General features: G+C 41.8%; 2 protein-coding genes across 6 annotated transcripts in view; one reads left to right on the top strand and one right to left on the bottom strand.

The window, feature by feature from the left end:
- The window catches only part of ENO4 (enolase 4), a 29,266-nt gene extending 27,520 nt beyond the window's left edge, over positions 1–1,746 (bottom strand). For 2 of the 4 annotated variants that reach the window (XM_055353274.2, XM_055353276.2), the window contains exon 1: positions 1,219–1,746. In XM_055353274.2, coding sequence (XP_055209249.1) covers positions 1,219–1,383 — 165 coding nt within the window. In that variant the 5' untranslated portion in view covers positions 1,384–1,746. The remainder of the gene's footprint in view (positions 1–1,218) is intronic. The other 2 variants (XM_055353275.2, XM_063710536.1) reach the window with 1 other exon arrangement.
- HSPA12A (heat shock protein family A (Hsp70) member 12A) overlaps positions 1,248–15,482 on the top strand; it is a 181,322-nt gene continuing 167,087 nt past the window's right edge. Inside the window, exon 1 of one of the 2 annotated variants that reach the window (XM_019034718.4) lies at positions 1,248–1,384. Coding sequence is in view for 1 of the 2 variants with exons in the window: in XM_004050156.5 (XP_004050204.5) it covers positions 1,382–1,384 (3 nt within the window). In the remaining variant the exon portion in view is untranslated. The remainder of the gene's footprint in view (positions 1,385–15,482) is intronic. The other variant, XM_004050156.5, reaches the window with a different exon arrangement.

Genomic DNA, 15,482 nt, shown 5'->3' with positions numbered 1-15,482 from the left:
GTAGTTTCTCAGCATCCACTGTGTGCCATGCACTCTGCTGGGTACTAGGGACACAGACGTGGTTTGATGTTTTTTCTTCTGTCACTATGTCCTTTGGGAAAATCATTTAAATTGCACTGGCCACAGGTTCTTTATTTGTAAAATGGGAATCATCATTTTTACCTCGTCGCAGTGGTACTGAGGATTGAGTTACAGCACGCAGCACAAGGGGCTCAGTAAACCCCACACCTCTCCCCTTTGATAGTATAGGCCATGAGTGGGAAAAAGTCATTCGCGGAACATCCTTTATATCAACTGCCTCAACACGACGTGGTTTTGCACCCTGACAGCACATCTGCCTCTTCATAGGACTCCTTCTGCTTGGTGTTCACATTGCCTCCTTGCTTTCCCTTGCCATAGTGCAAACTCCTAGGGGCCCCAGCCACACTGCCTTCCTTACTACTTATAGATCTGGAAGGGAGAAAACGTCTTTGCTTCAGCTGCTCACTGCTTAACGCTAAGGTATGTGCCAGATCTCAGGGCTGGGCAGAGACCCGGAAGGTGAGAAGACAAGGCTTCTGAGCCCAGCAGGGGCTCACAGGCTGCCTAGGGAGGCTGCCTCAAGAGACTACAATACACGAAGGAAATGCTGTAGGAACCCAGAAGGACGGTTGGTCCAGGGCTACGTAGGCAAGGCTTTGGTCTGAATTTTGGAGTTTAGGGCGGGGCTGGTCAGATATTAACTGGCATCCCGGCAGAGGAGCCAGTAGGATGAGGCCCCAGAATAGGCTGAAGCCAAGTTGTAGCAAACGCCAAGGTGCTCATCCTGTGATCAAAGAGGAGCTGCTTAAGGTCGGTGAGCTGAGCTGAGGGCATTAAGGTCTGTGTTAAAAATGACAATTGGCAAGCATGGGCGGTGGGCCGGCCCACAAACGGAGAGGCCCCTTAGGCAGCGAGGAAGCCTGCCAGCCCCTGGGCTGCCGCTGCAGGTCAGATACGCCTAGCGCCCTCTTTCCTCCAGCTGCCTCCTTTCCGCCACTTTCTCTGGGGAGATCCCTTCACCCCTGGGTGTCCTTCCCGCTCCTTCCCTCCAGAAGTCTCCTCCGCACACGCAGGCCCAGGGCCCGGGCGGCTGGCATGCGAGATTCTGAGGCGCAGGCGCAGGCGCAAGGCGTTGCCGCAGCGCGGGGCGGGGGGAGAGGGGTTGGCGGGAGGAGAGCGCTTGTCCCAGGTCCCTACCAGGTGCCCGTAGACGTCGGCAGGCTGGAGGTAGAAGGTGGAGTTGAGCAGCTCTTCCAGCCTGCGCGGAACGTCGTTCTCCCGGTAGTACTCCATCGCCTGCTGCTTCAGCTTCTGCAGCTCCCTAGTGGTCCCACAGCTGCGGCCGCCGCCTTCTTCCTCCATGGTAGGAGATTTAAGGCTACAGCGGGGTTTAGCTTGGGGTCCCACGAGCGTCCTTGCTGTCGCTAGGCAACGCAACGTGATCCCGACCCCCAGATCTCGCGTGGCTTCCAGGCCTAGGTTCTTCCTGCGGTAAAAGTCGTTCCCTTTTCTTGGAGTTAGGATGGTATCTGCGCTCGCTGCTCTGTCTTTTCTCCCTGCGGCATTAGGTCCGGGGGTTGGGCTCCTCCTAGACTCCCGAGACTAGGGCCCTCCCGGCTTCGTTTTTCACCACTTTTCCCTGGCGATTTTCCAGAGGGGGAAATCTTTAACGACCTCACCAAGCGCGTTTTGCCGGAGCGCGGCAGCCTTAGCTCCGAATTCCGGCTGGGGTCGCGCGCTCGGGTCCCAGTGGCCCAGCGTCTTGGGCCACCCCGCCCTCTCCACGCGCCCCCTTGCTCTCCGCTGTTAGTGAGCTCCTCCGGGTTGCTAAGGCCGCCCGTGCCAGGCAGGCCCACTCTGTTGGGGGAGGGATGTAGGGGCTCAGGGCATCCTTACTGAGCGGTGGCGATCTCAGGAATTCTTTCATTCGGCTCATGTTTATTAACTACCTGCTCTGAGCCGAGCCGTGTGCTGGCTGGGCCTGCTATGATGTCCAGGAGAGAAACGGCCACTTGCCCTTCTCTGGGATATTAGTGGGGGTGAAATCAATGGAATGAAAAAAACCAGTGTGGGTTGAAAATATTTGGGGTGAACCCTAAGGGATGGTTGTGGTTTGGGCAGACCTAAGGATGGGGGATGATTCAGGCAGGACTTGGGGAGGTAAAACGGAAATGGGGGAATGGCCTTGGCTCACGTTCCCTCTCCAGAATGCTGCCTATGTCCTTGCCCTTTTCAATCCGAAGTGCCTTCCTGGCTTCATTGTACCTGCCAGGTGTCATGCGATTACAGAACTTAGTGTGCGTCCTCAGTTCTAGATACTTCCTCTGCTGCAGGAGTGGGCGGCGACGGACAGGGTGTTCTTGTTCCACTCACGCCTGTTTATGTTTCCTACCGAAGCAGATCAGTTACAAGATCTGTGCCACACTTTCCCCCCTCTGGAAAACATCATCTTACCTCCTCTGCCTGTTTCCCGAGTCACTTAGTACGAAATGAGGAAGTGAGTGAGAAAGCACTTTGAAACACAGTTATTTTCAATACATGCACGTATGGGTGCAGATGCATAAAAATGTGATGCTATAAGTACTGTTACACAAACCCAGACATGCACCTTCCAAACTTCCTCCGTGTTCTCTCTGCTCTCTTATGGAACGTCTCACTGTCTGTGTGTAATGGACCATCATGAACCTGCCTTCTCTCCTTGCTAGATGGAAATCCCCTGACGGTAGGATCTGAGTCTGTGTTACCTTCACATCCACCACGGAGCCTGGAGCCCTGCAAGGGCAGAGGATGTGCTCTGCTGAATAGGTGTTGAGTGAACCCTTATGCAAGATAAGCTGACACTATTGCTGCTGTTTCCATTCCACCTTTTTGCCTTTCCTCATACACCCCTGGAAGAAAGGCACCTGCTTCTCTCCTATGCTCATCCTTGAGTGCCCGGGTTGAGTCCCACATCAAAGAAGCCACGTCCACAATCCAGCTCTCACTCCAGCCAGCCCTTCCTTCTGAACTCTTTCCCCATTTGCAGCCTGGACCACAAAGTTCAGCCCTCAGGGATGTCTTGATTCATTTGACATTTCAATGGAAGATTGCGAGTATCCTGGGCTGGGACCACCATGTCTTAAGAGTCTCCCCCTATAACCCTATAACCCATTTGCCTCAGTTCCAGGAGGACAGCGACTTGATTTGTCTTGTTCGCCACTGTGTCTGCAGCATCATTACATTACCTGGTGGAATAGCTGCTCAGTAAATATTTGTTGAGTAATTGAATGGGTTTTACACATAATAAATGGTTAATAAGTACTTAACTCACAATCAGATGTTTTGGAGGTGGGTGAGTAATGAGTACACCAACCTGGCTGGAGCAAAGGGTTTCTTTTCAGGAATAATGAGAAATAGGGTGGAAAAGTAGTTTGAGGTGAGATTATGAAGAAGCTGGAATCCCATTTTGTAAGAGAAGGAAGCAACCACAAATTTCTGAATATAGGAAGGGCAAGAAATAAGTGGGGTTTTAGGAAGTTAACTTGCAGCAGTGGGTAGCATTGATGGGTTTTTGTTATACAGAAAACAAGAGACAGAGGCAGAAAATAGTATATGTGCAAGGGCCTAAACACTGATGGCAACCATGGGAATTGATGAGTGAGAGAGAATAGGAAGGAGGGATGTAAAAGGCTTTGAGTGGTTGGATGTGGTGGAGTTGGGGAAGCAAAGATGGCTTTTGAGAATACCTTGTAGAATTCTGTGATAGTTAACGGAAATAGGATCAGTGCGTCAAGTGGTTTTGATGGAGGCTATATGATGCATTGGGCGTTAGATGTGTAGAGCTTGAGTAGCATTGGTATCCCAGAGAAAAGGGAGGACTGAAGATCCTGATAGACAACATCCACATAGAGTTCAAAGTTGTAAGAACAGACGAATCCTTTGGAGGGCAAAGGGGGAAAATCGTTTTGAAGTAGGACCTAAATTTTGGGGAAGGAATAGATTTAGGACATAAAGGGAAGGCAAGGAGCTACCTCAGGAAAAAGGGTTTAGAGAAGAAGGAAAAAATCAAAATCACAAAGTCTAGGGCAGAGACTTTTGGGAATGTTTCATATATATGTGTTTGTGTTTGTAGAACTGCATAGAAAAAAGTCTGAAAAGATATACATCAGCATGTTAATTGTGTTGTCCCAAGGTGATGGGATCACCAGGACCTTTTGTTTTCTTCTTTTCGTATTTTGATAGTATCTGATTTTCCTGTAATGAATGAATTACTTATATAAACTTGAAAAATTACATTAACAAGGCTGGGCGCGGTGGCTCACGCCTGTAATCCCAACACTTTGGGAAGCCGAAGCGGGTGGATCACGAGGTCAGGAGATCAAGACCATCCTGGCCAACATGGTGAAACCCTGTCTCTACTAAAAATACAAAAATTAGCCGGACATGGCAGCACGTGCTTGTGGTCCCAGCTACTCGGGAGGCTGAGGCAGGAGAATTGCTTGAACCTGGGAGTCGGAGGTTGTAGTGAGCCGAGATTGTGCCACTGTGCTCCAGCCTGGATGACAGAGCGAGACTCTGCCTCAAAAAAACAAAAAAACAAAAAAAAAAAGAAAAGAAAAATTACATTAACAATATTTGAGGGAAGAATGTTACAGTTACAATAGGATGAAGACTTTAAGAAGAAAGTTTTAGGAACTCAATTATTCCCCTATCGACTCATTTAATTTTCTCAAAGAAAAGTGAAACTACATGAAGTCAAAAAATCAATCAGTAAATAGAAACTACCATCCCAGTCAGCTTCTGTCATTCACTCAATCAGCAAATATTGAATGCCACCACGTGCCAGATGCTGTTCTAGGCACTGGGGAAAGAACAGTGAATAAAATAAATTCCTTCTCTTCATGGAATTTAAGTTCCAGTGACACTCCAATAGCACTTATATCAGAGTGAGTCATCAGGAGAAAGTGAAATCATAAATGTGAAACCATTTTGAAAAGTTGGTGTGCAAGGGGTTTATTAACAGCTGATTGGTATTGACAGATCCAGGTAAATAACGTGATTATTCATGAATATTCCACTTTCTTATTTTTCATCGATATTAGGAAATATTCGTGGGGTTTTAGCTATAAATACACTCATATATATGCAGATTTTATGCATACTTTACACATTCTTTGTTTTAGTACCTCGGTGATTATATTTCCATTTCATATTGAGATTAAATGTCTTAGGGCACTTCCAGAGCATCTCTGAGCTTGAGAAGGGTTGAGTGTATTGCTAACCTTAAACTTACCAAACTGGGGAGCTGAGGATGGGACGGAAGAAAGGGGAAAGAAGAGGCTCAGGAGATTTAGAGTGTTCCTGGAACATATCCACGGAGAGAGGGTAGGACTGTACTCTCCTGCTTCAGAAAGAGGAAATGATATTAGAGAGAGGATCTAGTCATGACTGTTAACATTCCATGAGTCTGTAACTGCATTGGAAGGCGTGTATGGTGTGCAACAAGAAACACTTGTCTGGGAATGAGAAAACCTAAGGTGGAGTCCCAGCTGCCCCTAAGATCCATCTATGTCAGTAAAAAGAGATGTTTGGACTGGGCTAGAGTTTCCTAAGCTTTTCGAATATGAAGTCTCCTTTTAACAACAATAACAAAATTCAGCCCCTCCCCCCAATGTAATAGTAGTTATATATAATAACTACAAATTTAGCGGTGTTTCTAGAGGCATTTATATTTTTATTCATGGAAATTTCATGCATATGAAAAGGGATACATTTATGGGCAAGCCATCAGTGTTGGGGGAGTATTTGGTGTCTTTGGAGTGATGGGCCCTTTTACAGAGTCCTCGGGCTTCCTGGTGGCCTTTTTAGAGAACCCCTGAACTGGGTCTTTCCATCTTGGATCTCTCCTACTTTATAACTCTAATTTAAGATAAAATATCAGGACATAATCTATTGCAATCTGCTAACTGAAGACCCTTCATAGAGGAAGTTAACACTTATTCAGTCTGCATTTCAAAAAGAATTTCTAAGCTATGTCAGATATTTCCTAAATGAATGTGAATAAAGAAGACGTATTTGCTCATTTTTTCCCTAATCCTGTCCAACACCTTTATTTAAAATGGAACTTGTTTGCCATGACTTTGATGTTCCTGAGTGATTATTTAGATGTTATTTTGGGGTTGCTATCAAGTGCTTGTTAATTCTTCTTTCCCACACTTGACATCTATGTTGAATATCATTTTTCATAGGGAACCAATGAACATGACTGCAGGTGCCTTTAATCATGGAATCATAGAAACTAGAGACAATAGATGGAAGATGTTGCCTTTTCCTCATCTAGAAAATGGGAATAATAATGTTAACTATTTTCACTCAGTCATCATGCATAGGAAATAAGATTCCTCATCTAGAAAATCAGAATAATAACATTAACCTTCCTCACCCAGTTGTTATGAATAAGAAATATGATTACCAAGGTAATTGCAAATATAAATAGCTGTAAATTAAATGCTAAGTAATAAAAGTAGGAATTATTTGGCTAATAAATGGGGAGGCTTTTAAAATTTGTTTTTTTCTTCATTGATGTCTGCTGGCAGTAGTCATTACCACTATAATAGTAATAACAAAACCAGCCAAAACAACAGTTGCAACTACCTTTGATTGGGCATTTTTATATGCCTGGAGGTTTACTTACATCATTTCATTGAATCTGCAGAACAGCCACAAAAGGTAAGTGATTGGCCCAAGGTCACACAGTTAATAAATAGGGGAGATGGAATTTGATCCAGGTCTAGGTGACACCAGTGTCCGTGTATTTCCCCTTGTGCTCCACTGCCTCTCAAAGCTAGAACTCTCTCAGGTTCCACTTATGCTAGCTGTTGCTAGACTCTTGTCCATTCTCTTTGGAGGAGTCAGTTGAGTTGCTCACTTGGAGGTCTTTGAAGAAAGAACTCTTAGTAAGTGGTGTCTTGATCATTGGTTCTTGGGCTGAGCCACACATTAGAATCACCTGGAGGTTCTATTAGCTTCTACTAGAATCTAAGCACCATTAGAATTTAAGCACCACGAAGAGACATATTGTTTATTTTAATCATTGCTACAGTATTGAATGATAACTGGTGATTGGGCCCTATCCGAGACCGATTAAATTGGAATCTCCAGAGGGTGGGGCCCATGCATATACATTTTAAAAATATATGATGATTAATATGCAGCCAAGGTTGCAAACCGCTGCTCCAAAAGATTTCTCCATGGATTAGGTCAGAAAGAGAATGATGAAGCCTTCCCCCAGGAATGGTTTGTTGATGGATGAAGCCAACAAGGCCTAGGAAATCAAAGCTCCTGAGTTCAAACCCTGGTTCTTCCGGTTCCCACTTGTGTGACCTTTTACAAATTACTTGACCTTTCTGAGCCCATTTCCTCACTGACTAATATTTTTAATTTCATAGAATTGCTAGGAAATGACATTTAAAAATCCATGTCAGATTCCTTCTGCTGTGGCTAACACACAGTAAATGGTGGTGTTATGACCAAGAAAATGAAGGAAAAGGAAAATGTAGTATTTTAGCAGTTTTGCAGTATTTGTCTGAAAACCTTTATTTAGCTTTACACTGGAATCCAGACTGAATTGAATTAAAAGGGAGCCCCCTTTTAAAAACAGTATCAGTAAGCTTTTGAGGTGATTATGCCTCCTGGTGATGTATCACTTTAATTTTGGCCTTTAGCATTTGCGCAAAATTGTGAAGTTGTGTTGTTTCACTCTTGCTTCCCACATAAATAGAAAGCTGGAGCCATAGTCAAAATGTGAGTGTTCAAAGCTGGCATCCTGTCAAAGGCTGTTTTAGATTCAGCCTTCCGGTCATTTGTTCAAAGGCCTTTGACACTGAAGACCAAAAGATACTGTTGGAGATGCTACTGCTGGCAGTTTAATTGGTATTTTTCAGGGACTAGACACACAATTTCTATATGGGCAGAATGAAACTGGAAGTAGGGTAAGTATTCAGTGAGTTCAGATAGTAAAGAGAAAAGGAAAAGATCGAGCAAAAGAAACTCTTTGGCTGGCTGGATGCGGTGGCTCACGCCTGTAATCTCAACACTTTGGGAGGCTGAGGCAGGTGGATCGGGAGTTCAAAACCAGCCTGAACAAGATGGTGAAACCCCGACTTTATTAAAAATACAGAACTTAGCTGGGCACAGTGGTGGGTGCCTGTAATCCCAGCTACCTGGGAGGCCGAGGCAGGAGAATCGCTTAAACCCGGGAGGCAGAGGTTGTAGTGAGCTGAGATTGCGCCCGGGCGACAGAGCAAGACTCCATCTCAAAACAAAAACAAAAACAAAAACAAACTCTTTAAGCAAACTCTTTTGCCATTTTTAAATAGATAATTTTTTAACTTTATAGAAGTAGCCACAGCTTAAAGCTATTTTTGTAACATAACTACAGGGCTAATAAAGCAAAAGGATACCTATAAAATACCTTTAAAAGGCCAGGTTTTCTAATTTGTACTTCTTTTATTAATATAAAAATAGCAAAATAAACAATATGATTGTACTTATTGTGAGTGAAGAAAATGTTAAATGTAGTTTCCACATAGGGGGCAGCAAAGAAGAGAGAGGAAGAATCCTAGTTAAGAGGACCAGTTAGATGTTTTATCAAGTTATGGCAAAAAAATGTTTTCTCTGTGACTCTTGTAAATATCGATTGGGTTTGCTTCCTGGCCCCTGAGACTTCTGTGCCTGTTTTGTTGCTGCACTTGAATGAGTATTAATAAATTGTTTGACTTTTGTAATTAAACTTGAGAACCTGATTTAAGGGGATTTTAACTTCCTTGAAAACGTACTTTAAGTTAATCTGCTTAAGAGGAATTATCTGTTTGTTATTAGCAAAATCAAAAGACTGCCTCTGCCTTATAACTGATGATTTCTACAGGCCTGGTTATGAATCTTATGGTAATATTAAACCTTCAAAAGTTATTTGGGGAATTTAAAAAATTAAGTTGTCAACTTAGGACTTTACGTTAATTATTGGCAAAGTGTAGAATTTTTTTTGTCATTATGGTGTTGTTTTCTCTTTTTCTGCCATAATTTTGTCTTTTGGAGTTGGCAGCTATTTTGTCGTAAGAAGTTTTAGAACTACAGTTCTTTGAGTATTAAAAAAAAAGAAAAAATGGTCACAAATGAAGAATGAGAACTGTTTTTCAAAGAACTGTATTTTGGAGGAGTAAATTCTCAGTATTTTTTTGGCAAATAAAATCATTTTAGGCAAATTTACCTGTATTGATTTAACTGCATCTCTTTTGTATATGACAAACATCTATAAATTATTATAATTGAAGCCCTATGTACTTCCACAATTATTTAAGGTGATGTGAATGAAACTCTAATATGTTAGATTAAATTTCTATACCAGATGTTAAAAAATAGATTGAATTGTGTTGAATGCTGACAAGGGATAATGTATGATTAATCCTGTTTTTAATTAAATAATATAGTTATTATATTTTGTGATTGTGCATTCAACACCTTAGGTAGAGATTACAGAAATAGAATTACTGATGATCAGCATCTGTTTCTCAGAAAGACGTTTCCATTAATACTTGAAGGAGAAAAGTTTAGTAAAGATCAAAGACTGAAATATGATTTCTAAAATGGAAATGCTTTTATTATGTTATTAATGATGTTTGTCTTTGGCCTGAGCTACAGTTTTAACTGCTACAGTTGGGGGATAGGAAAGAATAGGAAAGTGCAAGAGTATCTAACACACAGTTGTACTCAGAATGGAATAAAGAGTTGTGTGTATTAGGAGAAGGTCGTGTGAAATTACTTTCACTTGAAATAAATAATTGAGGCAAAAGTGAGGTTTGGATTAGAAGTATCTGGGTGTCTGCCCTCATCACCATTTGTGTGTGTGTGCCTAGAGATACGGCCAAGGGAAGCAGCGTGAGTAACTCAGGCTTCACTCTATTCCACTGCCTTTACCGGAGCTACCAAAGTGCCCTGAGGGAGCTGCACTTGTTAAACAGCTACTGTTAGATTGTTGTGAAAATTGGAGTTGATCAATGAACAACTGATTGATTTAAAACATCACTGAGCAATCCTAGGTAGTCATCCTTCCCAAAGGTCACAACCAAATATTTGTACTCTAGTCTTACAAACTTTCGGGAAACTTGAAAATGGAGAAGACGTGAAACACACAAGGCAGGAATTCGGTCTGAATTAAGCTTAGATCTCTGTACCTCCTAAAGGATTTTCAGACTCTAACATGTTAAAAGCAGAGTTCCCATTTGAGGGAACTAGTGCCAAACTTCTTTTCGATGTAAAATTATTCTCAGCCGACACTTGTTGAGATTCCTATTAACCATGGACCTGACCTGAACTTTGGTTGCCTAATCATAAATGCTTTCTTTTCTTTATAGCTAAGCTGACAGGAAAAATAGAGTTTCTGTGCTGATTTTGAGAATGCAGAATCAAATACAAAATCAAAGGCTATGTTTTTTTGGGGTAAGAACAAAGGGCTATAACTTTTATTTTAAAGAGTGATATTTGAAATAAATAAAATGTATATTTATCAATGTATAAGCTTTAGAATGAATGTTTTGCTGTGTATCATCATTTCTTACTTTACTGAAAATACAGCCATTTTAAATTCTAAACCAAGAAATTAATATTTGCAAGAAAAAAATTATCTCTTCAATTAGTAATTTTTTGTATACTTCTTATAAACCATATGTTGGAAAATTAGTTGTCTTTTTCAGAGATAATTGTAAGTCTGCAAAACAGGATATGCAGTCAAAATCAACTCAAAACAGGAACTCTTTTAAATTTATATTTGCAAGAGACTTTATCTCCAAATATTATTTATTATATGAGAACAAAATAAAAATCACCATGTGTTTTGTTTTTAACTAAAAAGACCTGGCTTTCCCGTCCGTATGTATGCTGTCTTGAGTTCAACCCCAATTCACTAGGGGCATGCTTTGGGCCTTTCACATTCTTTCAAGCCCCAATACTAAAGAAAAAAAAAAAAGGCACTAACCTTCCTGGCACAAAAATAGACCCTGGCTGGTATATCAAACATTGCACACACATCTGTACCCTCTGGGGTTAAGGCTCAGCTGCCACATCAGGATCAGTCCATATGATTACTATGTTTACGATCATGCAGTTACTATGTTTATGATCATATGATTGCTATGTTTTTGTTTATGATAGACCCACCTTGCTTTCAAATTGAGACTTTAAGATTATACACGTCATGCCATCCTGTCTCATCTATTTTTGACAAAATGTGTAGGTGAGATTTTAGGGTTTTTTTTTTTTTTTTTTTTTTTTTTTTTTTTTTTTTTACGGTAGGCATCTACGAAGTCCTTTGGAATCAGTCACACTTGTGTTGATTACTAAAGTGCATCTCTTTCAATGGGGTATTTTTAAATAAGCTGTAACTTTGGATGGATATTACTGGAGGAATGGAGCTGTGATCCCTGTCAAACTGAGAAAAACAAGGGTATGGGAAGACTCCTTTGGCTACTTAGTGCTTTGTGACTTTTGAGGAGACTTTGCAGCACGTAATTCTAAGAAAATTGTAGGAAACAGCAAAGTAGAGCCGGGGTCTTCGTGGGGGAGGGGAGCAAAGTCTGTGCTCATGCAGCTTCAGTAATGTCTGACTTGATCCTAAACACTGCGGTTGAAATGTTCCTTTAGAATGATCTTGTGCATTCCACAAAGGCATAAAATAGTAAAATCTGTTTCTTTCCTTAGCCAGTAGCTCTATATTAATTCAGGAGCTATAAAACAAAGTTCAGATTGGTGTCATTTTCCAACTGTGAAAGTATGTTCACCTGATGTATTGAATACAAACATTGCAACAGGCCCTGTTACCCGCTAGCCTGACTGTTAGCTTTTTATGCAAGTATAAAGGATCTTTACACTTCTGTGTGTTAACTTTTAGTGGATGAAATACATATAGTTGAGAAATGTAAACACACGGATTTACTAAGTACGTAAGGTGCTCAGGTTGAAATGTGTGTGGCTCTCACTACATAAATAAGTTGACAAACCTGAATTATGAAGAATTTCGCAGTTACTGCTCAGAACAATCACATATTAGCCCGGGTTAGAATTCTCATCTCTCTGTGCATTTAACCGGCTGTGCCTTGACACAGAAATAAGGCAACATTTTTAAAAATGCAGTCTTTTATTTTTTTAAAGCAAGCCCCAGCATCTTTACAAACCCTCTTTTGTATGAAGTTAAGACAAACTTAGCTAAAGGTTTAATTGTACCTTGTGAAGTCAGATGGTTTAAAATGTGCTATGGAGATCCATGTGATAAGATGTAAAGCATAATTTTGTTGCCTCTGAACTTTGGAATTCTAGGCAGACCTCTTGCATCATGTACAAATAAACCAAAAAGGGGCATGCAGAAGTGAAACCAGTCCTGTGGCTGTTGTCAGATTTGACATTCATTCCACTGATGATGTGTGTGTTTGGCTTGTTTTTCTCCACTTCAAATGTTCTGATTTCCCCCCTCCAGAAATATGGTGAAACGGTGTTAAAACTGTCCACGCACACTCTCACTCTGGGCGTTCATGCAGAGGACACTCAGCCTGAGGACCAGCAGCAGGCCAGCAACCCCTGCCTCCCTCCCACACAGAATGCCACCTCCCGGGCCCTCCCATCACACCCTGGCTTGCTGTGTTGCTCTGTACGAATGGGGTTTCTGTTTCCAGCCTCGATAGTCCAAGCTCTTCTCTTCTTGGATGCAGGGGCTTAATTCAACCCACTTTCCTCTGCCTAGACCACCGATCAAATAGGCAAAGCTACTAGAAATTGTCGTGTGGAGTAATTTACTGCTTACTATCTATTTCCCATGAGAGTATATAAATCTTGTTTTTATTTAAGGGACTCAGAGCCAGGCAGAACTTTTGGGGTTATTAGTTTCATATTTTATTTAGTTCTATATTATCAAATTAAACATCTAATTATATGTGTTACAGGCAAATTAAAAAAAAACCCTATCAGTATGAGCAAATAGAAACACATTTAAATTCCTGGTTAAAAGGCTATCAACATAATTCTTCATATTCGGGAATCAGTTTATTTAATGGGCTTAGATTTAAAGAATTTTTTTTTGCATTCTTTTTACTAAATAGGTAGATAAAAATACCTTTTATTATAGGTAGGAAAATACTTTTTATTATATACAGTATATTTTGGTATAGTATGTGTTATTGCCCTAGCTGGATATCATGTATATTCTGATAGTATTAAAGTATTTTAAAATCTAAAATCCCCAGTCTCTAAATTCTAAGAAAAAAAAATGCTGCACATATGTTCAGCTATGGAAGTTGTACCATGACTTTTCAGAGGGTTTAGCTGCACAAAGTTCTACGGCTTTTTCAGATTTATTGCCATAAATGGTCTTTTTTATAGCTCAGTTCTCTGTGCTCTTTGTCAGTAAGTGGGCAGATGTTTTTGCCTTTTTATAAAAGTGCGATAATAGGCATGTCTACTGCCTTTACTTCATCAGCTAGAAGAACCGTATCCATGGCTTATCCTGATGACAGGTGATTCACCTGAGCTTTGTTCCCAGATTGGTAGCGGGCAGCATGGCGTGTCGTAAGTGGCCCTTCCCACCAACTGAATTGAAAGAGGTTTCTCTCTGATTTAGATATAAACTTACGCTTTCACCTGTCGGAGGAAAATGAAACCATCACTAAGAGTTTTTTATTTTGTAGGCAGGTTCATGCCTGTGACAAAGTGATTTATCCCCAGGTGAATTACTCCTTCACATTGGTGTGGCAATGACTATTTAATAAAGCTATTTATGAAAACTCCTTAAGTGTGTGGTCCCCGTTCCCACAGTGTGTCACTGCCGCCGCCAAGTGACAGGTCTGAAAAATCAGCAAATCCTAAACAATTAAGGCATCAATTCCTCCTTCCCAAACCAAGGCCCCTGCTACCTCCTAGATAAAGATAGTGTCTACTTCTGTAAGGAGAAATGAAGACCCTTCCCCAAATCACACTGGACCCTATATGGGTGTCCCTCCAAATTCATGGCGTCTCAGAGAAGAATGGCATGGGTGATGAAGAAAAGAATTTCTTTCTCTGAACGAATAGATGTAATTTTAGGGTTGAAGGGGTTTGTGTGTGTGTGTGTGTGTGTGTGTGTGTGTGTGTTCGGTTTGTTTACCACAATCCTACACAAAAATCATATCATATAGCAGGGAAGAAATTCTGTGTCTTAAAAATCCACCAGTCACACCAAAAATTTGTAACTCCAGGAACACACAAATACTTGGGGATGTATGCAAAGACTGTTCTCTTCTGCAACCTCATTCTTGAACGGGGCTAAGAGCTTTTCAATTGCTGTGACATTTTCAGCCAGGGAAGTAGTAGTTGTTGCAGAGCAATGTTTTACAGGCAATTACTTTATATGATCAATGGAGCAATTCCCCTTCCAGAAAGGAACCAAAGCGATCTAGTTAAATCATTAAAGAGAGAAAGAGAGTGGGAGAAAGGGTTCATCTCATTAGCAGGTGCCAGTGCTGCAGGCTCCGTGGCGGCACACAATGTCACTGGCCCTTTAAGACAATGACTATGCTCCCTCCACCACTGCCACCCCCTCCCCTGTAGCTGTTGACAGGTCTAAACCTCCCTAGCAGCCCATTGTGGCCACAGTAGGAGGCACCTGCAGAAAATGTGCCAAAACCAGGCAGGGAGCAAGAGCTTTTCAATAAGCTCCGCAGCTGGAGAGGAGAGGCAACACTAAACAACCAGCCTGGGCCCAGGCATGTGATGGGAAAAGGGGTCAAAAACAGACACCTCCTATGGGCTTTCTGAGCACTGTTCGGTTCAATTTGCTGACATCTTCTAGCTGGCTTTTCTCTATTTGCTTAATATGCTGAGGTATTTAGCTTAAAAGCACTAAATGCCCCATCATGATGAGCCGTTTTCTCTTTCCCCATTTACTGTTATTAAGGACATTTTCCAGCATTTTCACTCTCTTTCTGCCCCAAACTAAGATTGTTTTCTTTCGCTCCTCTCTCGTGACTACTCACAGGCATTCTCCACCACACACCGCCTGCTTGATTTTACTCATCTTTAATTCAGGGATGAGTAAAGCTCTCCAAATTTAGGATCTGTGCTACCTTTGTAAAGCACACACTCCTGACTGCTTTCGGCACAAGTGTGGAAGCTGAATTCTTGCATTCTAACTAGTAAACATGTATTGCGCATCTACTGTGTACCCACCAGTGTTCGTGGGGCTTCTAGAAATCCACAGGTGAACAAGACATGCTTTTCCCCTTGTACTGTTTAGGAGCCAGCAGAGGGAATGAATAGCTGATATAACTGTGGGTTCTAGGAATTTGTTTTACACCCAGTCGTTTGTCTTTGTAATATCTACAGCCCTTTTAAGAATAAGCAGGAGTGGAGGGAGAGGACGGGGAGTACCCTGGGATGGGCTGGTGGTACATTGGCTCTGTCAA

The sequence above is a fragment of the Gorilla gorilla genome, chromosome 8 (genome assembly GCF_029281585.2).
Source record: "Gorilla gorilla gorilla isolate KB3781 chromosome 8, NHGRI_mGorGor1-v2.1_pri, whole genome shotgun sequence".
Taxonomy (NCBI): domain Eukaryota; kingdom Metazoa; phylum Chordata; class Mammalia; order Primates; family Hominidae; genus Gorilla; species Gorilla gorilla.
Note: the sequence above shows the minus strand (reverse complement) of the source record. Positions and strands in the feature narration are given on the sequence as shown.